General features: G+C 38.6%; 1 protein-coding gene across 2 annotated transcripts in view; it reads left to right on the forward strand.

The window, feature by feature from the left end:
- The window catches only part of LOC124784415 (FGGY carbohydrate kinase domain-containing protein), a 129,862-nt gene that overhangs the window by 102,110 nt on the left and 5,402 nt on the right, over nucleotides 1–22,350 (forward strand). For both annotated transcript variants that reach the window (XM_047254097.1, XM_047254099.1), the window contains exons 8-9: nucleotides 1,486–1,560; nucleotides 3,643–3,923. In XM_047254097.1, coding sequence (XP_047110053.1) covers nucleotides 1,486–1,560; nucleotides 3,643–3,923 — 356 coding nt within the window. The remainder of the gene's footprint in view (nucleotides 1–1,485; nucleotides 1,561–3,642; nucleotides 3,924–22,350) is intronic.

A 22,350-nucleotide genomic window follows, 5' to 3' on the forward strand; every position in this document is an offset into this window, starting at 1 on the left:
TTGAGCAATTTTCTAGTCTTTAGGTACAGATCTTTATGTGCACAAGGGGTTGTATATAACTGCTAAATACGGAGCTATTATATCAGCGTATTCTGAAAGGAGTCCAACTGGTATACAATCTGGACTAGAGGCCTTGCATTTATTAAGTGATTTAAGCTGCTATTCTGTCTCTGTCATAGGAATAATCCTTGCAACACATTCCTCAATCCTGTAATTCTTCTTTCTCAATCTCAATTAGCTCCTGTCCTACTCCCACCTCCACCCCTGCCTTGCAGTCGTAAGTTCCCTCATTGTGCATTCACGTCCTACTCTCCACAGTCTCCTCCTTCCTGTTTTCTGCCTCCTCATCCTTATTAACTCCTTACGCCTGTGCCCAGAATGAGCTTACCAATGCCACATTCCTATACTGTGCACTTACTACACCTCATTCCCAGCCATCAGCCGACCTTTCCCAAACCTCCCACATGCTTTCTGCCTTCTTTCCCCCTTATCACCTCTTATCCAAGTTTAACTGTTGTCCCATTCCAGTGTATTGAGGTTTTATATTATAGGTGTGTGTGTGTGTGTGTGTGTGTGTGTGTGTGTGTGTGTGTGTGTTTTTCTATAGCTCTGAAGTAGGATTCATCCAAAAGATAGTAATGTCCTCAGTCTTGTTTATGTAAATATCAATGATTCAATTCCCTACCCATAGATATTAGTCAAGGAATCATATACTGGGCCACCAGTAGCAACACAAATTGTACAGCAAGATGATAAAGACCACATGACTTGCCACACTATTAACAGGCTGTTAAGGATCCATAAGACAAGAAGTCAGTACATTTCAAACACTGGATCAGTACTTTAGAACTGTTAACATTAAAATTTTGTATACAGTTCCCTTAACAGAAATGCTGTAGTTTCCTAGAATCTCCCATCAAATTTAAATCTTTCATTTACTTTCTTTGCTACTGTTTTTAAGTGTTTGTGTATATCTCTTATTGCTTTGTGGTATTACACCTTAGCACTTAAACAATGTGATAAATTCTAGAAGCTTACCACTAACTCTGAATGCATGCATAATTGGTTTTTTTTCTTCAATTTTCATTAATTCATAACAGATCGACTATGACATTTCATGTTAAATGTTAACAAGCATTATGGCATTATTTGTTTATTGCATGCTCTGTTGTGCACACTTTGGATTTATGGATGAATTATGGTTAATACAGACAAAATATACAAAATTTTTGGGTGGACTGAATATTTTTTCTTAACAGAAAGCAAGTCCTCTTTTACTTGTTTTTAAATGTAAATGATTTTTTCTGCAGTTTCAAATGGTAGTTTAGAATACTGTTAAAGAGTTGGAGCCAGTGTTTGTGAACCAATTGCATGAAACTATTTTATTCATCAGATCTTTCCTTAATGAAAATTTACAGTTTTTTAGTGATGGCTCTTTACTGTGTTTCTTTGTCTAATTACCATGTATTTCTTTTTTATGATTAGATATCAGGCCTCACTCTATCTGTGGATGAAGAAAACCTGGCTACACTGTATCTTGCAACAATTCAAGCTCTGTCGGTAAGTTACCAGCAATTCATCAGTCAATTGAATGTTCTCAGTGGCTTTTGTAGTTTGTATATAAGTTATGGAAGATTTGTCACTGAAAATAACTAAGTAAGGCAGTGAAAAAATTAATCTGTACTTGATATTTTTATCCAAAAATATTATCTGTTCCTGTACCACATTAGAAATAACTGAAGCGAGGTGAAAAATAATTGGAAAATAAGACTCTCTTCATACAGTCACAAATTTATGTGTGTTTTTTTTTACACATCTCCCCCAGAAACAATGGATCAATTTCAGCCAAACATGATACAAAAAGCACTCCTTGTCTGTAAAGAAGTACTGCAGGGGTAAGACTCACCTACCCCTCATAGGAGAAAGGGGGGGGGGTGACATAGTAGGTGGATAGGAGAAAGGGAAGGAGGAGATGGACAGAGAAAGGCAGAGGAGAAGATGGGCAGAATGAGGGGGGAAGAGGAGCTGAAAGAGACAGATACCTGAAAAAATTTCAACCAGACTTAGTACATGATTTACTTTATAGGAAAAGAATACTATGCATGGGGTCGCATGCTGCAAAGGAGGTGATATGTAAAAATAACAGAAAGTGGACAATATTAGTGTCAAATCCACAGTTTCTTATTTTGCTAGGCTGATTGGTGACAACCTCAATGACATTTCACCACTGCAAGTGAGAGTAGAAATGATTAGAGTGTAGCATGTACAAATAATCGAAAAGAATTTACATTAGTGTCAAATCTCCAAATTTTCAGGATTGGTAGGCTGATTGATGACAGTTCTGATAACATTTTAGCCCCTAGTGATGTGATAGGGGTAGTGGTGGTGTGAGTGAATGATACAAAAATAATAGAAAACAGCAAATATTAGTGTCAGATCCATAGTATTCAGGATTGCTAGGTTGGTTGGTAAGAGGTTTGATGATAACTGATCCATAGGGGCAAGTCTAGGGATGGATATTTGTGTAAAATGAATTGTACATGAATTTATGAAAGCTTTTACTTTATAATTTCGTATACACTATTTGCAATTTTGAGAAAATGCAAATAACTTAAAGTTTCTGTTACAATGTATACAGATTTCTTTCCTTTTTTTATCTAAGATAAGACTGAGATAAATAAGAAACCAGAGATAAATAAGAAACCAGAACACATGTGCGCGTGCGCATGCGCGCGCTTGCCACCTTTTACAGCAGTCCTTACTTTGTAAGTGCCACTGATGACTACCTCTCCCCCGTCTCTTGTTTCTGATTATCTTTTCAGTATCTCATTGCCCCATACATATTACCCTCTGCCATTTGCCACACCCTTTTAAACCCCCACCACAATATCACTGTGGATGCAGGTTCGTGTGAGATTGTGTGTGTGGTAATCAGTAGCTTAAAAGCTTGTATCTGTACAATCATACATAACAGATCAATTATTCTCTCCAGTCTCGGTTTATGTTTCGCAATAATTAATTCTATTTTCCTTCAACTTCATGTTTAAAAGTTTGTTTCTAGGTATCTGACACCCCTAGGTCTTTGTTGGATGTGCATAAATGACCAAATAGTGGTGTGGGGACATACTAATGAAAAAAAAAAGCCTTCAAAAGCAAAAGTAATTAAAGCAAAGATGGTCTATGTCATTACAAACGGGAATATTGTTTAGTAGCATTGCCCACAAATATCACTGCAGTTCTTTTGTATCAGTATTAGAATTGATAGATATTTTACTGAAGATAATTCGTGCTCAGCCTTAGTGCAGTGACTCACATGTTAACTGGAACTTGTGTCAGGTGCTAACTGCTTAGAGAAATATTGTCATAATACATTCCTCCCCAAATGTCAGTGTTTGTCCATTGGTACATTCTGCCACTTTTGTTTTTGAGTTATATTTGTAAAATTGGAATATTGTGCAATGTGACAGAAAATTTTACTAATGTTGAAAATTAAATCGTTACTGTAAGCTAGTTAATTAATGTACCCTGTCTTTCACTTTCTAGCAATAATTCTAATAAAAATTTAAATGTGAAATTAAGCAACCACCACGATAGATTATATAAAGACAATAAAAATTCACTTGGAATTTCATGTTGTTGCAGTATGGAACATTACACATTCTCCAGGAAATGAGACTGGCTGGTCATTCAGACATACAATCCATAGTAATCTGCGGAGGACTGAGTCGCAACAAGCTGTTTGTGCAGACACAAGCGGATGTAGCGGGCTTGCCGGTATTGCTTCCCAAGGAACCTGAGTCAGTGATGTTAGGTGCTGCTATTCTGGGGGCATGTGCTGCAGGAGTGTATCCAGAAATTACAACAGCTGCTAAAGCAATGAGTGGACCAGCAGAAGTATTGAAACCAAGAGATTTAGAGCACAGGTATGTTTCAGTGAGAAAAATGTTAAAACTATAACAACAGGGTAATAACTTTGCAGTTCATATGTCATCATCATCATCATCATCAGTTTTCTGCTATATTAGCAGGTCCTTTGCCTCTCCATTTTCTGCCATCCATTGCTTCCTTCTTAAGGCTGCTGTATGTTGTACCATCCATCACGTCATCCAGTATCTGAAATCTCTTCCTTCCTCACTTCCTTTTCCCTTCTACATAACCTTCTAAAACTGTTTTTATCAGTCCATCATTCTTTCTTAAAATATTCCCAATCCAATTCCTTTTTCTTCTTTTTATTACATCTAGTAACTGTCATTTCTCTCCCACTCTTCTCAGTACCTCTTCATTTTTACTCTGTCCATACAACTTATTCTTTCCATCCTCTGCCATGTCCACATCTCAAAAACCTCCAGCCTTTCTCTGTCTTTCTTCCTCAAAGTCCACATTTCAGTGCCATACAGAAGAACACTCCATACAAGACATTTTTTGAGTCTCTTCCTGAGTTCTCTGTTGAGACTGCTGCAGAATCTTCTCCTTTTCGTATAATATGCCTCTTTTGCCATTGCTTTCCTTGTTTTAATTTCTGTGGTGCACCTCCAGTCAGTGTCTATCCCGCATCCAAGATACTTAAAATTTTGAACCTGTTCTAATATTTCTCCACTCAGTATAATTTTTATTTCTTTATTTTCTCCTAGTGCAAATACTTTTGTTTTCTTTGTGTTCATTTTCATTCCATAATTTTTTCGGTTAGCTTCAATGGTGTCCACCAAATCCTGTAATTCTTTTTCCCCTGTGGCTAGAAGGACCATGTCGTCAGCAAACCTCAAACACCCTACTCTTCTTCCTCCAGTTTCTACTCCTTTGTCATCTAATGAGCATTGGTCAATCATATTTTCCAAGTAGAGGCTGAAAAGGGTAAGTGATAGACAGCATCCTTGTCTTACTCCTTTTCCTAGTCTGATCTAGTTTATACTTTCTCCTCTCACTTTAACTGAGGCTTTTTGATTAAGATATAATGAGTTTACAAGTCTTCTGCTTTTCCAGTCCACTCTCTTTTTCCTCATTATAGTCACCAACTTGTCCCAAACCACATTGTCAAATGCCTTTTCTAGATCGATGAAGCACATAAATAGGTCTCTTCCTTTTTCAATAAACCTTCCTCCCAAGATTCGTAGGAGCCCTATTGCATCTCTGGTGCCTGTATTCTGTCTAAAGACAAACTGCTCCTTGCCAATATTCTCCTCCATTACTTTTTCAAGTCTCTTATTAATTATTCTTAACATCACTTTGGCTGCATGTGAAATGAGGCTGACTGTCCTGTGCCCATTGCATGTTTTTTCGGCTGTGGAATCATAACTGTTTTCAGAAAGTCCTCATTACTTCACCACTGTGATATATTTTTATTACATAACCTCATTATTTCTCTTAGTCCATCTTGGTTCAAGCATTTTAATATTTCTCCTGGTATCGTATCTGTACCTACCGCTTTGCCATTTTTCATTGCAGCTTTGGCATATGTAGCATGTATTAAAAAATTTAGTGTCCACCATATGTATTTAGAAGTACTGTGTTTTCTAAACTGTATTCACATACTTCACTTATAATACTGTGGATGACGTCCAACACTAATACAATGCCTTTATTTTCATAACTGGGGTTTTGATGAATGTTGTTAAATTCTTTCCTTTAACTCCTACAGATATCGATACATTTACTCATAAGGAAAGTCATCTTGATTGGAAAGTCATCATAAGAAATTTTAGATGTGTATCAGAATAGTGTGGTGGGTTCACTATTGCACATGTCAAGTGTTAATAACTTGACTGGAGATGTTGGTAGTGAACTCATGTTCTATAGATGGTATTTGAAGAACAATGTATAAAAACATAACGAGATCTTGAGAAAATTTCAATATGATAAAAGAACTGGAATTGATGCTCTATATGTTAATAAGTGTAATACTGCACATTTCATTCTGTACCTCTTGATGCTTACCATAAAGATCCTTCATACCCATCAAACTGTACTTTGTACTCCCACATTTTATATATTGCATATGAAAGTACACATCTGTGATAGCAACAGACCTCACACTGGAATCTTCTGCTGTTCTGGTCCATACGATCATTTGCTACAAATTTGGTAGTATTTCGACTGTGCATTTCATCATGTAGTGTCCATACCAGGCAATTTTATTCTCTTCATAAGATTTTGTAAATCCTTATTCTGTATTTATCAGTCATACTTCACAGCAGTGTCTGAAAAGGTAATATATCTGATAAGCAGCACATTGTTTTAAATACATGGCATTTTTTCCCTTACAAGATAGTATCATTGTTGTTTCTTTCACTATTGTTTGATGATATACTCCTTCGCATTTTTGAATAAAACTCCAAACAGTATAACCTGCCCCCTTATTATGAACCTAAAGCAGCAACAAATGCCATATAGTCTTTGTATATGTGTCAATCTGTAGGCAAAAGTACTGCCTTGCAATGAGATGATAATTGCATGAGATCTTATGTGCAATCAGACTGTTCCAATCAGTGGCTTTGTTGTTATTCAGATGGATTCCCATATGAAAACATTATTCTGACAGTTACACTAGTCCTTGAGGACAAAAACAGTCTTTTCATAAATTTGGCATAGCCCATACAGTCTCTTAATACCTTGAAATAAACAGAGACAAAATATTGTATGTGGTGCAGTGTAAAACAGTAAAGTTACTTGACTACATTACACAGCAAACATAGAGTTAGTGGATCACTGATATTGTGCTGTGTACAGAACAGTTCCGAACTCTTTCAGCCATGTTTGGCTAGCAATGAGTTCCATAGTCCCTGAGACCTTAAGATGGATTGTGGTTATTGGAAAGCACAATTCCCATAGCAGTTTGAGTTGTAATCATAACATGTAACCTTTTATGGCTGGCGTCTTCATTAATTAAAACTTCCGGGCTGAATTGCAGTGGTCCATATATTAAACTTCTTCTCCTTCCTGACGTTTCGTTGCTAACTGCGGCCAACATCTTGTGAGATGAGTTGGCGACTGGCTGCTAGCCGCTGGTGGCCCACTTATATAGAGCACTTAGATGGCGCCACCGCTCATCACATGCTTTTGACTTTAAAACTATCTCTGGCTAGTGCCATCTCTCTCGATTACAGGTAATTGATTGTCACTTCATTGGTACAAAGTCGACTGTCATATCTTGTCTGGTTTTAATACTTGTTCTTTTCTATTAAAATTATTTCCGTGCTTGTGGATCTCTATAGCTTCTCTATACATGCGGGTATAATAATGTGAGGTCCTACCTATCATGTTTGTCTCACTAAATTTTATTTCATGATCACCATCTTTGAAAATGTCTTCTGCTACAGCTGATTTGTCAATCTGTCCAAATCTACAGTTCCTTTTGTGTTCCGTTAGGCGTGTATTAACGCTCCTTGCAGTTGTTCCAATATAAACCATGCCACAGTTACACGGAATTTTATACACACCTGGGGTAGCTAAGGGGTGTCGTGCTTCTTTCACCGATCTTAAACTTTCACTAATTTTCTTGGTAGGTCGAAAGATTGTCTCCACTTGAAACTTGGCCAAAACTTTACCAATACGGTCTGTGATGTTATGAATAAATGGAAGAAAAACTTTTCCAGCCAACGGTTGTTGTTGTCATGTATTTTCGAACACTTTTCTTCTAGGGTGGAGTGCTCGATCTATTTCCTTGTCAGTGTACCCATTTTTCTTGAAAGCTGTTCGCAAATGGCTGTAGCGGAACACATTTTCAAAGACGGTGATCACGAAATAAAATTTAGTCAGACAAATGTGATAGCTAGGACCTCACATTATTATACCCACATGTATAAAGAAGCTATAGAGATCTACAAGCATGGAAATAATTTTAATAGAAAAGAAGAAGGATTAAAAGTAGACAAGATATGGTGATCGCTTTGTACCAATGAAGTGACAATCAATTACCTGTAATCAAGAGAGATGGCACTAGACAGAGATAGTTTTAAAGTCGAAAGCACGTGACGAGTGGTGGCGCCATCTAAGCGCTCTATATAAGCGGGACCACCAGTGCCTAGCAGCCAGTCACCGACTCACCTCAGAAGATGTTGCCCGCAGTAGGCAACAAAACATCGGGAAAGAGAAGTAGTTTTATATATGGACCATGGCAATTCAGCCCAGAAATTTTAATTAATGAATTTGAGTTGTTATTTTACAATGCCAAAACCTCTCCTCTCTCTCTCTCTCTCTCTCTCTCTCTCTCTCTCTCTCTCTCTCTCAGCAGTGGCAGCTCTTAAGTTGTTTCTGGTGCTAGGGTGCATCAATGAAGACAGATTTTTATGTGACATGTACTATCTACATCTACATTTACATTCTGCAATCTGCTTTACAATTTTTAGTGGAGGGTAGTTTAACCATGATCATTTTCCCTCCTCATGTGTGCATGTGGGATGTGTTGGAAGACCAATTGTATAAAGAGCCTCTCTTATTTTCCTGTCATAGTAATTTTTCAAGATATGTGTGGGAGGAAGTTATATATTGCCTGATTCTTTGTGGAATGTACATACTAAGAATGTCCCAGGGAGGCACATGCCTCCCTTGTAGCATTTGTGACTGGAATTTCATCACCCTCTCCACTGTACTCTTCCACTTACTGAATCAATGTGATGCAATTTGCCCCTCTTTTCTCCTACCTGGTGACGATCCCCCAACTGATGATCAAAACTCAAGGAATAGACAATTGAGTATTTAATAAGCCTCTTCTTTTGTGAATTAATTCCATTTCTTTAAGTTTCTTCATATGAATCTTAGCCTTGCATTTCTTTTCCTGCAACGAGTTTTATATGGTCATTCCACTTTAGGTCACTGTAGATGGATACTCCTAGATACAGTTTCCAGTGATTTGTCGCAAGTAGTGTGATCAAATAGTAATGAATTTCTCAACCTGTTTATGTGCAATAATGTTCCATTTATTTACACTGATGGTCAACTGCCAGTCCCCATACAAAATGTCATTTGCCTGCAAGTCTTACTGCATTTTACTACAGTTTTCTAGCACTTCTGACATTATCCACCAAATCGTTCATATGTACAGTGAACTCCCTTGTGACTATTCCAAAAATTACTGTTACTTCTTGTGTTACTGTCCCTTTAAGAATTAATTTTTAATTCTATCTGTTAGGGAATGTTGAAACATGACGCATCCTATTAACTCATATATTACTCACTAGACAACAGCACAGAACAGTATGAATGCTGTGAAGGAATCAAATAGCATTACATCGACCTGTGTGTCAGATCTATGACCCTCAAAATTTCTTGAATGAATGGAGCAAACTGAATTAGTGATTTCTTAAAAGACATCATAGTCGCCATAGACTGTATAAAATATTTATTGTTACTATTGCAATTTCGGCCTTATGGCTATTTTCAAGTAACACTGCAAAGTTACATTCTGCAGTGTTACTTGAAAATGGCCATAAGGCCTAAATTGCAATGGTTACAATAAATATTTTATGCAGTCAACGGTGACTATGATGTCTTTTAAGAAATATTAAATGACTTTGAATCCCAACCATTAGAAGTGAATGAATTAGTGATGTCTGTGGAATCAATACTGATTCTTTTAGAAGAGATTTTCATGCTCCAAGTGAGCAAAACATATTTTAGAACTACATAGCAAATATTAGTCAGTTATATAGGCCTACAATTATGTGGATCTCTGCAATGACAGTTCTTGAATACATGAATCACTAATTGTTTGGATCTCTTTATTGTTTCTGTAACCTACAAATGATTTCTGCTAGAAGGGGCAGCAATTTATTTTGTATGATCTGTTCAGAATTGCAAAAATTCACTGCCTGACAAAAAGGGGTTGCAGTCAAAAGACATGGTCAGATGTCAGTGAATGTGTAAATGAGTGGAGTTGCAGTTATCTGTGACAGATAGAACATCATCAGAGTGTGCTACAGTTTTTCATGTTGAGTGTTCTTACCAGGCATGATAGGACACATAAGGAGGATGAACAGTGACGGATATTGAGAAATCACTGTCAAGGACATGGAGATGCTATGCACTCAAGTGAGGCAGTGTTATAAGAACCTAAAAGAGTTTGAAAGGGGCCTTGTTGTGGGTCTCCATTTGCTCAGTTGGTTGAATTGTGTGATATCCAGATTTTTGGGGCATTCAGATCGTTCCAGTGTAACAAGTGGTGGCACGAAGATCAAGAGTGATACAGCAGAAGAGGGCTGTGAGACGATGTCAGCCAATAGCACGCTGACTAGAAGGACACCATGACTGGGGTGGCATCTATACAAAGAGAATAAAAGTGACGTGTCATGTAGCTGTGGCCACACCAGAAGATGGGCACTAGTAGAGCTGTGACTTATGAACTTGTGTGATTAGTGTGCATGGAAATCATATCTATCAAAGGACATTGATTATTTGCATGTCGCCAATAGATTGTGACCCACCTTGTACATGCACAAGTTAAGTATTGTCAGTTCAATTACTGTAATAAACTCCATTAATATGATTTGCTTGTATGTTTTCTATCTATCTGAGAAAACAGCTTCCAAGGCACCCATATTACATGAATGGGCAGGATTCCACATTGCTGATGAGGATCCACATACCAACACCGCACCTCATGGCCAGGAAATTTTCTTTTGTTTTGTTGGCGCCTTAATTCTCTCTTGTCTCTTCTTTGCAGGGGCATTTACTTGATTTAGCATTCTCTTTTGCTAATCAGCATTTTCAGTGGGTGTTGCAGAAATTTTCTTTGATTTTGTACTTATTTTTCTTGCTTGCCTTGTCTGTTTTGTTCATTTGTCTCTTCCAACATGCTCACCCTGCCTACACCACCCACTGCTCAGGCACTACATCTGCAAGCATTAGATGCACCACAGAAAATATCTAACCTTCTCAACGAGGTGCAGCAGCTACTGGCCAATGCTGCACACCTGATGGAACAAGCACCACCTACTACAGCTGCTATACCACCTTTCCACAAGTTTTGTGAACAAGTAGAGGAATGGCTTGCGTGGTTGAAACAGTTTGAAGCACACATACTTGCTCACAACATACCAGGCACTGTGAAACTTCCCTATATATAATCCACATTACGAAGTGCAGTGTTCCGATTAACTCAGAAGTTATCTCCTAACGCCACTCCAAGTGAACTTTCTTATGAACAGGTTGTAGGTTCACTCACTAACTATTATGACCAACAAGTGATTATTTAATTGTACAAAAATGGCCAGAACAAACTTATCTTGAGTGGGTAATAGATTTGCTAGGTATGACAAGGAAAAGCAAATTCAAATCTGCTTGTGGGGCTTTATATTCAGGTGTTATGTTGTATGATGGGATTATGTACAATGTACCTGATGTCAAACTCGAAGATCAGATTTTGCAACAGTCTGATCCATCATTTCAGCAGGTACTGCAAATACTAGATCAGTACAGTTCAAGTGCCCTGTCAACCGATAAATTTGAACAGCCAGCTATTTGTTGGGTTGAGTCACTTGTTTGCAACTGGCCCATTCAGTGGCACCTTGCACTCGCCACACCGAGTAAATAATGCTTCAGGTTGCATAAGCAGTTCACTAAACAGGTGGCTACACAGGCAAACAGAATTAAGTCTTGCCCTGTTGTTCATGGCACAAACGCCAAGACTGCCCCACCCCACAAGCTCACAAGCTCAGTGTTACGCTTGTGGTAGGAAAGGACATGTACAATCTGTATGTTTGCAATGGAACAAACATAAGAATTTGGCCCACTCACAAACATCTAGTCACAAGGCCCATGTCATTAATGCAGTATATAAGAAGTCTGCAACAGGCATTAACAAAACTAGCAAGCATGCAGTTTCTTCAGTGATATGCCTGTCCAAAAAACTTTCTGCTCATCTATTTCTTTGAGGTAAATGTATGAAATTTCAGTTGCGTGGGTGCCTCTGTCACATTGCTAAATCATCACACATATGAACTGTTAGGCTTCCTGTGCCTGTCTAAAACTAGCATGAAACTGATGGCCTATAAAGGACAAGACATTCCCATTCTTGGAAAATGTACATTGCCTGCCACGTATGACTCGCATATGTGAACAGTGACTTTTACAATGCTACAATCATTTAATTGTGAGAATATATTCTTTTGATTTGTTTGGCTTTAAGATTCAGGACAATGTGTTGTCAGTGTCTGCATTCCATGCAAAAGAAGTGTTGTTAGCTTGCTAAAAGAATTCCTGGAACTCTTTTCTGAAGGTTTAGGCAAGGCTAAAAATTTCAAAAAGTGATTTGCACGATGCGTATTTTCAAATACCACTTGATGAAGAATCTCAAAAAGTGTGTGTAGTAAATGCTCATTTGGGTTTGTTTAAATATTTGCGTTTGCCTTTTGGCAGTGCTTCCGCACCCGCCATTTTCCAGTGGTATTTGGAACAGCTAACTGCACAAGCGCAAAACTGTTTAAATTACTTGTAAGGTATTGACATAGCAAATAATGCACCTGAAGAACACATTTCAAATTTATGTGCTTTATTTCGTGTGTTATCTGATGCAGGACTAAAGTGTGCAGTGGACAAGTGAGAGTTTCTTAAACCTGAGTTGCAGTATCTTGGTCATGTCCTAAACAGTCAGGGTGTACATTCTCTTCAGTTGAATTTGTTAGACATTTGAGATTTTCCAGTTCCTCACAATGTCACAGAATTGCAGTCAGTCTTAGGGAAAGTGAACTATTACATTAAGTTCATTCTGAATGCTGCACAAATAGCGGCTCCATTGCATTGCTTGCATCAAAAGAATGACCCCTTTGTTTGGACAGATGAGTGCCAAGTAGCTTTTCAAAACATTAAAGATGCATTGCTCAGTGATCGATGCTTAGTTCGCTTTGATCCTGACAAACAGTTGTATTGCAAGTTGATGCTTCCTCGTACAGAATCGATGCAGTGCTTTCACACAGAATTTGTGATAAAGACAGGGCTATTGCTTTTGCATCAACAGTGTTGTCCAAAGCTCAGTGTAGCTATTCACAAGTTGAGAAAGAGGCTTTGGCTATTGTTTATGGTGTCACCAAATTCCGCAACTATTTGTATGGCAGAAAATTCTACTTAGTAATGGATCACAAGCCTTTGCAGCACTTATTTCATCCAATAAAACCGGTTTCTGTATGAACAGACCAAAATTTGCAAAGCTGGGTTTTGTTATTGTCTCAGTACCAATACGAGATTATGTACTGTCCAACAGTTCAACATGGTAATGCGGCTGCTCTTTCATGTCTTCCGATTGGCCCTGATACAGACTCTGATGCTTCTGCTGCATCTTGTTGTCACATCAATGCTCAGGATTCTGAATTGCTTCAATCTTTTCCGATGAACTGTAGGAAAATTGTACAAGCCACAGAAGCTGATTGAGATTTGAACATTTTGCTAACATACATTCACACATTTTGGCGTTGTTCCTTGCATAGCCTCAAGAACTCTGTAGTGTGCCAATGCTTTGCACATCGGAATAGCCACACTGTAAATAAAGGTGTGATTCTTGTTCAAAATGACAGTGGACAGTCACATGTGTTGATCCCTAAAGCTTTGCAAAATGAAGTGTTGCTGTTACTTCACCAAGGACCCTGGGGGATTGTTCGTACAAAACAATTAGTGCATCAGCACCGTACAAGGCAGGGTATGGACACGCAAATGGAACAGATGATGTAACAGTGTCATGCATGTGTGGAAAATCAGTCTGCTCTGCCACAAAAATTCTCTGCTTGGCCTAAGTCGCAGGCACCATGGCAACATATGCACATAGACTTTCCAGGACCATTATGGAACACTTGTTTGTTGATTGTGGTTGACTCGTATAGCAAGTTTACATTTTCTGTGCCAATGAACATGACAATGTCACATAGCACAATTCAGGTATTGTCCTCTATTTTTTCCTCGAATAATAGTGTAAGGAAACAGGCCTCACTTCATGTCAAATGAATTTGAAACATTCTGTGAATGCAATGGCGTACAGCATGAAACTAATGCACTGTTCCATCCACAGTCAAATGGCAAAGTGGAACGTTTTGTCAGAACCTTCAAGTAGCAGATAGCCAATCTTCACTCCACACATACCAGGGATCAAGCATTGCAACTCTTTCTCACCTCATATGTTAACATCCACAAGATCGCCAATGGAAATGCTTCACAGCTGCCACCATGAGACACTGCTCCATATACTCCACCCTCCTCAGCATCCAGCACTGAAGGAAGGCCACAAGTATTGCATCAAACCACATGATATTGTTGTTTATAGGGCACGAGACGAGATTGTCTGTCAACTTGGTGCTTGCATGTATTTTACGTCAGGTCTAGATGTCTTGCAGTGCTGACATCACAATCAAGTTCAGCACTGTCATGTGGACAATGATCTTTCAGTGTCTCTTCCTCCATATTCATGGGTCCAGAGAACAGTGTGGCTACAGCAGCAGCCAGAGGCTGCCATCACGACACCACGGGATGATCCCATGGAGATGGAGCCTTCGCCTTTTCAGCCTCCTCTCATCCTACCAATGGAGCTGCACCCACCCACACCACAGCAGTTGCCACCTGCTTCATCTGGTTCATGGCATCAGGAGGTGGATGCATACCATTCTGGTTGTTTTCTGGGGGACGTTTCTGCCAGTGCAAAAGCCGGATGGCGGGGTATGACCTGAAGTTTGACGTCCCCTGCAGCCACAGCTTCTAGTTCGGCACTGTGCCCATGCTCCTGCCTCCCCTACCATTTTCATGCTCCCCACATGACAACATTGTGTTGCTTTGGGGGGGGGGGGGGGAGAGGGAGGGAGGGAATGTTCCAGCATAACGACAAATGCCAGTACAAAAATCAAAAATGATACAGCAGAGAGGGCTGTGAGATGATGTCAGCCAATAGCATGCTGATTAGGAGGACACCGTAACTGTAGCGGCATCTACACGAAGAGAATAAAAGCAACACACCACCTAGCCGTGGCTGCAATACAATACTGGCTTGAAGACAGGCACTAGAAGAGCCATGAATTATGAGCTTGAGCTTGCTTGGAAATTGTATCTATTGAATGACACTGATTATTTGCATGTTGCCAATTGATCACAGCCCACCTTGTACATACACAAGTTAATTATTGTCAATTCAATTACTGTAATAAACTCCATTAATATGATTTGATTGTATGTTGTCTAGCTATCTGAGAAAACAGTTTCCTAGGCAACCTATATTACGTGAGTGGGCAGGATTCCACACAGACATGACAGTGGCCCAATCCTGAACTGCATGGGAACATGAGGACAGGCATACTAATCTTCAAGGTTCCAGTTGACCAAATTAGACCCTCACAAGCAAGCCGTATTGTGCATCAAGGACATTATAACTTCTTCACAACTGCACCTGCAATCTGAGAACAAGCAATGGACTCCCTGCAAAACAGTCTGTGTCACCTCAGAGCATTGGTCAGAGACAGACAGGAGCTGGATTAGATAATTACTGTCCCATGTGTATGCTGCTGTTAATATCACAAAACAAACAGCTGTATTTAGAGTTCTGCCATGACTGGGAAGCATGGACTGCTGACAAACGGTACTACTCTGTGTTCAGCGATAAATTGTTGTTCTGCACTGACCCAGATGACCATCTTTGGTAAGTTGAGTATGGTGGAGAACTCCTATTCTTCCAATGTCGCGGAGAGGCACATTGGTATTACTTCTAGCATCATGGTGTGATGAGCTATCGGGTATGACCAGATTGTGGTTGGTAGTGATTGAGAGAACTCTGATGGTGCAACAGTATGTCATGGACATCATGCACCCTCGTGCATTACCTTTCAGGTGACAGTATCGTGTTGCCATTTTTCAACAGACTAGTACCTGTCCACTCACGGCACATCTCTCTATGAACTATCTGCATGATACTGATGTACTCTCATTTCCAGCAAGATCCCCATATGTGTGCCTGGCAAAACATGTGTGAGACCAGCTTCGACATAAATTTCATGCTGGTGCCAGTATCCAGGATATCGACGACCAGTTGCAGCAGTTGTGGGCCATCTTGCCTCAGGAGGGGATACACCTGCTATATGACATCCTTCCCAAGTAAATCAGTGTATTCATCCAGGCCATGGGGTGTGCACTGTCAGTATGATGAGTAGGCTTATACTGCCAAGGTCTTTGTAAACTTGACTCAGTTTTATGATCAATGAAATAACAACTCATATTCTCTTAGCCCATAAAGCTCCATTTCATTTTCTCTTTCCGTTCTGGGTGCTTCCCTTGTTTTTGTCATGTGGTGATGCCTGTTTTCTGTTGAATGGTTTTTGTTGATTTTCTACTCCACAATCACTTATTTCAATATGTCCATGGCATTTATGGGGTTTGAAGAATGAATGATATTACTATCTTCCACAGTGAAATAATTTTGGAAGATCAGATTCTGAATTTCAGCTTTCTCTCTCTGTTAGTTTCTAGTTTGGTATGACAGTGTGACTGGATAGATAACTGTGATCCTTTTACTGACAGAACTGTACTTCTGAATTTATTGAATGCTTCTTGCAAGTTCTCCTTATGCTCATTTTGACTTAATTTAGCTTGTTTGTTTATGAAGAGGCTTTCTTCATTTTAATCTGCAATGAAGTGCTCTGTGATTCTATAGCAAGTTCCAAACTCAGCCATTGAACTGCTTTAGGTCTTTTCAATCCCTCACAACCTTCCTAAGTATGTAAATGTCTAAAGTATATTTTTCAGTACTCTAGAATTTTATCAATTGATACATCACAGATTAGATCCCAAAGACTAATGTTTGCTGTTGACTTCTCACGTACTCTACTGCCTGTTTGCTCTCACACTTTCTGAACAAAAAAATCATCTTACTTTCTTTAATGTTTCTTTTAACACATGTAGTCATTGAGATCAGGGGAACCCAGGTTCATTTCCCAGCCAGGGTGGGGTCTTTTCTGCCCAGGGCTGGGTGTTTGTGTTGTCCTTATTATTTCATCATCATCATCATCATTTGAAGAGAATAGAAGCTTTCGAAATGTGGTGCTACAGAAGAATGCTGAAGATTAGATGGGTAGATCACATAACTAATGAGGAAGTATTGAATAGGATTGGGGAGAAGAGAAGTTTGTGGCACAACTTGACCAGAAGAAGGGATCGGTTGGTAGGACATGTTCTGAGGCATCAAGGGATCACCAATTTAGTATTGGAGGGCAGCCTGGAGGGTAAAAATCGTAGAAGGAGACCAAGAGATGAATACACTAAGCAGATTCAGAAGGATGTAGGTTGCAGTAGGCACTGGGAGATGAAAAAGCTTGCACAGGATAGAGTAGCATGGAGAGCTGCATCAAACCAGTCTCAGGACTGAAGACCACAACAACATCATCATCATTTGTGAGAGTGACTAGACTGGATTGTGAAAAGAAAATGGACTGTGTAAAAATTGAGACTTTGTATGGGTGCTGATGACCATGTAGTTGAGTGCCCCACAAACCAAACATAGTCATGTAGTCATTGATGCTCTAAGAGCTGTATTATCACTGATTCCCTCAACTATGGTAACTAATTCAAATAGCTTTGGTCTGTTAGCCACTAGCAGAGCTAAGATGGCAGCCTAAAACACAGTTCTTTAGTTTACTACTCAAACTAATTTTTAGGAAAATGGTTCAAAACTATCTCCCATGAATCCCTGTCCCTAGCAGCAGTTTTAATTGTGTGTGTCTCCAGTTCTGTACCTGACAAGTTGATGGCCTCCCTATTACAACTGCATAACCAGGAGAGTTATTTGTGATATTATCCAAATTTTCTCTGTAGTGTTATCATTATAGGTCCTGAGGGGATTGTGTAAAAGGCATCAAACTGCCATGTTCGGTTCACCTGTGATGCTTACATTCACCTATATTATTTTACATTTGGAATCTGCAGTAACATCACTACAAAGTATTTAGTTCGTGTTGTAATAACATTTCTTTCACAATTGACATCTAGCCTATTCTTCTGATACATATTCCAGTTTGATGTTATGATTTCATTGCTATACACTTCCAATTTCAGCCAGCTTTCTATTATTGTACTATGTGGACATCATTACTTTTAGTACATTAATTATTACAGTTAACAAACACCACGTCAACATTTTCAATTTCTGATATGTAAGGTTGACTGTTCTCATCTTTGATTAACATGACTGATATTTCCTTTCTCTAATTATAGCAAATATTTCGTCATCGAGTCTAACCTAAAAACCCTCCAGCTCCAAACTGGAGGATTGATACACAGGATGATACAGTAGATAATGACCTGCGCTTCTACCCTATATCCAAGGCTAACTGTCTTCACCATTTCAGCCAGACTCTTAAAGTATCTGAGCATGGGTACAGAACTCCAGTGGCAGGTGTCAATTGTGTCTACATGATCTACTGCTGATGTGAATTGCACCCATTGTGTCCATAAGCCTCTAGAGGAGTCACTTGCACATATTGGATGAGGCCATGAGCAAATATATTAAGTGCTTGCTGAGTCTCCTTCCCAGCCTGATTGTTGTTTTCTGTAGGTGTTCCAGTCCTGCCTAACACTCAACTTTGCATGATTATCAGCAACTGTCCCAACAGTTAGCTTTGGATATAGGGTGGAAGCATGGATCATTGTCTGCAGTATCATAATGCCAGCCAATGCAGGCTCTGGTGTGCTGTCAACAGTGAGCAACATCTCATATCTGTTGCCTAAGTGTAAGAGGACGGGCCTGTGTCCTCTACCTACAATCATCATCTGCCAAGATACACATAAACCCACCATTGTCTGTCAGTCAATCTCAAGTGTAAATTAACTGACCAGATCATGTGCATCAGAAGGTTTAGTGATATCAGGGTTTCCAGCAGTACCACAGTTTTCACTGCAAATACCTTCTCAAAATAATGCTTAAACATCCCAGCAGCCCAAGCAGCAGTCTGAAGTCTTGACTGTGACCAATGCAACTTCCTTCTGTTTCTGGACAGCAACCAATTCCTCTTGCAGCCTACAATACAAGCACAGTCCCTCATGCAGAGCTATATAATATATAAAAGAATATCCTGACACAAACAGTTGGAGACCAACCAACAAACTACTAGCAAACCCCAACTAGGAGTTTAAAGTACATGACTGTTGAGCTGCAAGCAGTACGTAGTTTCAGTACTGAAGTTACAATCTACCAAGAATAAAAACATGAAATAAAAATGAGCTCTCATTTCTTTATGTGATAGTACTGGGTTATGCCGAGTGTTGTCACTCTGGCATCACCTGAATTACCGTACCTCCCAGTAATGAAATATCAATAGGTCCTCTGTCAGTACCATAACTTCTTACCAAGCTACACAAGTCTAATTATCTTGACTGCCAAATTTTTGCTATCTTTGGGCCAACAGTGAACAAAACTCTGCATGCACAGCTCAGTCTTGTACAAATGCACATATTTCATTAATTATTTCTAGCCTTAATCTTTAATGATACAAAGAGCATTCATTACCCTCTTTCTCTCTGTCTTTCTCTCTGTCTTTCAGTACCTACATGTACTTCTCTTAGCTTTTTTCTCTTAATGTAAGAATTGATTCAAAAATTCTGAAAGCTCAAGATTTGACATCTGTTTCTTGCTCTGTGTGTGTGGTAACACTTCACTTGTAATTTGTTTTGGCTGTTGATATTCAGGTGCTTCTTACATCTTTCACACCTCATTGATGCTGTTGTTGGAACATTAGGGGCTTATATTTCACAAGTAATTTCAATTAAACACACACCAGTGGTGACAAAGTTAGACAGTGTTTACCAGTGGCTATACAAGTTTTACTTTTTCTACAGAACTATTGACCACCTTCAAATCCCTTCTTAAAATAATGCATAAACAAATTTTGAAATAGCACTAGTTCAAACATAACTATGTAAACTTTATGATATATGTGACAGTTTCCACAAATATTAAAGCTACAAGCCAATAGGGCAAATTTTTTGCTACATAAGAACCATCATAATAACCATAGTGTGGAAATCTGGCTTATAAATTTCTCTTCCTGTTTATACTGTAGTGTTTTTCTTAGCAGTGAGATTGATACAGGTCAAACACTGTTCTACATTAAGATTAATGGAATATGCTACTCCATGGAAAAATAGCCTGAATGAATCTCAACTCAGAGAACACGTAGAACGGTGTACCACAATAAGTGACCAAACTTCCATATAGGTAAGGCCTCAGTAGCAAGCACCCTCTCCCCTTCTGCACCACTGAAAACATCAGTATTACACCAAGTGGAGCACTAAAAAAGAATCTTTGAAGTGGAAACATAAAAGCAAGTGCAACAATGACTCATTGATAACAAAGAGCACAATGCCACATCTGAATGTGACTGAATGACTGGTCTGCAGGAAATAATTTTGGTATGTTCTTACATTTTATCTCATTAGATGGAATGCTTCTATGGCAATGATGTGTTTATGAAACCAGCAGATATAAACATATTTGAGATGGCAGGCTTTCTCGGTGAATGCTGATAATAAAATCTTCTCAGGTTGACAGCCGAGTCAGTGCGTTGTTCTCCAACAATGTTTCAGCAAGTTTCTTACTTGCCATCTTCAGACAAAGATGGCAATTGAGAAAGTTGCTGAAATGTTGCCAGAAATGATGCATTGACTCGGCTGTCTTCCTGAGAAGATTTTATCAACAGTAGATAGAAGCACGGTTACACAATAACATGTGACCACAATGTGAGATGTTTGACATCTTGTCTGCCTCACTGTGACAGACTGTACATCATTTTTCACAGTGTGGTCTCAGTGCTGGTATGAATTAGTCTGAGAAGATGAGCTGGTACAATACACAATGACATGCAAAACTTAAGGACAAAACTAACCATTGCAAGATGTGTCAGTTCCATGTAATACAGCTCAATGAAACATGGACCATACATAGAAAGAACTACTACAGTACAATGATCAGAAATGATACTTTTATTCAAAGACAATAATTACACTGAAGTCACCGTGATTTACGACAGTTCCCTGGTTGTTCATAGCAAGTGTTTTCATCATGAATGGGAGTGTATGCTGTCTAACATGCTCCCATGCAGTGTTTTGGAATGCTCTCGATGCACTCGAATCAATGCTGTGAGCAATACCAAATGCCTGGTCTTCACTCATAACACTTCATTCTCCTTCAAGTTTCCAGATGAATTTTCCCTGTGTGAAGTCATCCAAGTGTTGTCTCTGGACCATACATATTTATTTATTTATTTATTTATCTTACAGCTCGAAACATGTATTTAACATGCATGGGCAATGTTATAATAATTACATTTAGATTATTGATACACAATATAAATAGATTACATGCTATTAAGTAAAATATCATTTAAGTATATTTAACATAGCATTCCTGAGCTCAAATCATGTGAGCACCATACTGTATGGGCACTTCAATATAAGCCATTTTTTTAACTTGTTTTTAAAAGTTCTACCAGAAAGCTGTTTCAGGTTGTTTGGCAGAGAATTATAAAATATTGCTCCCTTAATGAATGGGGTATTTGTTGTTAGATTCAATCATCTGCTCACCATATGAAAGTCTGATTTTTGTCTTGTATTGTAATCATGGATTTCCATATTCCTGTTTGTCACTTTTTTGTCTTTTTTCACTAATAGTATTGATTGAAACATATACACTGCATAGATAGTCGTAATATTAAACTTAATAAACAGGTTTTTACATGAAGTTCTGGGTCATACTTTTGCTATAGTTCTTATTACTCTTTTCTGCAATACAAATACCCTTTCTATATTGTATTGGCTACACCCACCCCACAATACAATTCCATAAGATAGATGGGGATACACCAACCCAAAATATGCTATTTTTATTGCTTCGATATCTAAATATTGAACTAATCTCCTTAGTAAATACAGACTAGATGTTATTTTACCACAGACATGATCTATTTGCTGATTCCATGAAAGTCTGTCATCTATATATATTCCCAGAAATTTACATTCTGAACAGGTATTTTCCTGAATGTCCTCATTTACAACAGTATTTTTATTTGAACTACTTGTCTTAAAATAAATTAAATTAATTTTGTTAATATTGACCCTCAGGTTTTCTTTTTCAAAATGTGTTTGGGCTTTTTCAACAAAATTCTGTACCATTGAATTTAGGTCATCATTACTACGTGCCCAGCAAACCCCAGAGGTGTCATCAGCATACATATTAATACGAAGACTGGTGTCTAATACTTTCAGGAAATCATTCACGTAGCAAATAAACAAGAGGGGGCCCAAGATAGAGCCTTGTGGCACACCAAAATTTATATTTCTTATCCTTGATCTTCTTTTTTCGATTACCTCTCCGTTATCATACACAACTTCTGTGCATTGTTGTCTATC

Source organism: Schistocerca piceifrons, chromosome 1 (genome assembly GCF_021461385.2).
Source record: "Schistocerca piceifrons isolate TAMUIC-IGC-003096 chromosome 1, iqSchPice1.1, whole genome shotgun sequence".
In the NCBI taxonomy this organism is placed as follows: domain Eukaryota; kingdom Metazoa; phylum Arthropoda; class Insecta; order Orthoptera; family Acrididae; genus Schistocerca; species Schistocerca piceifrons.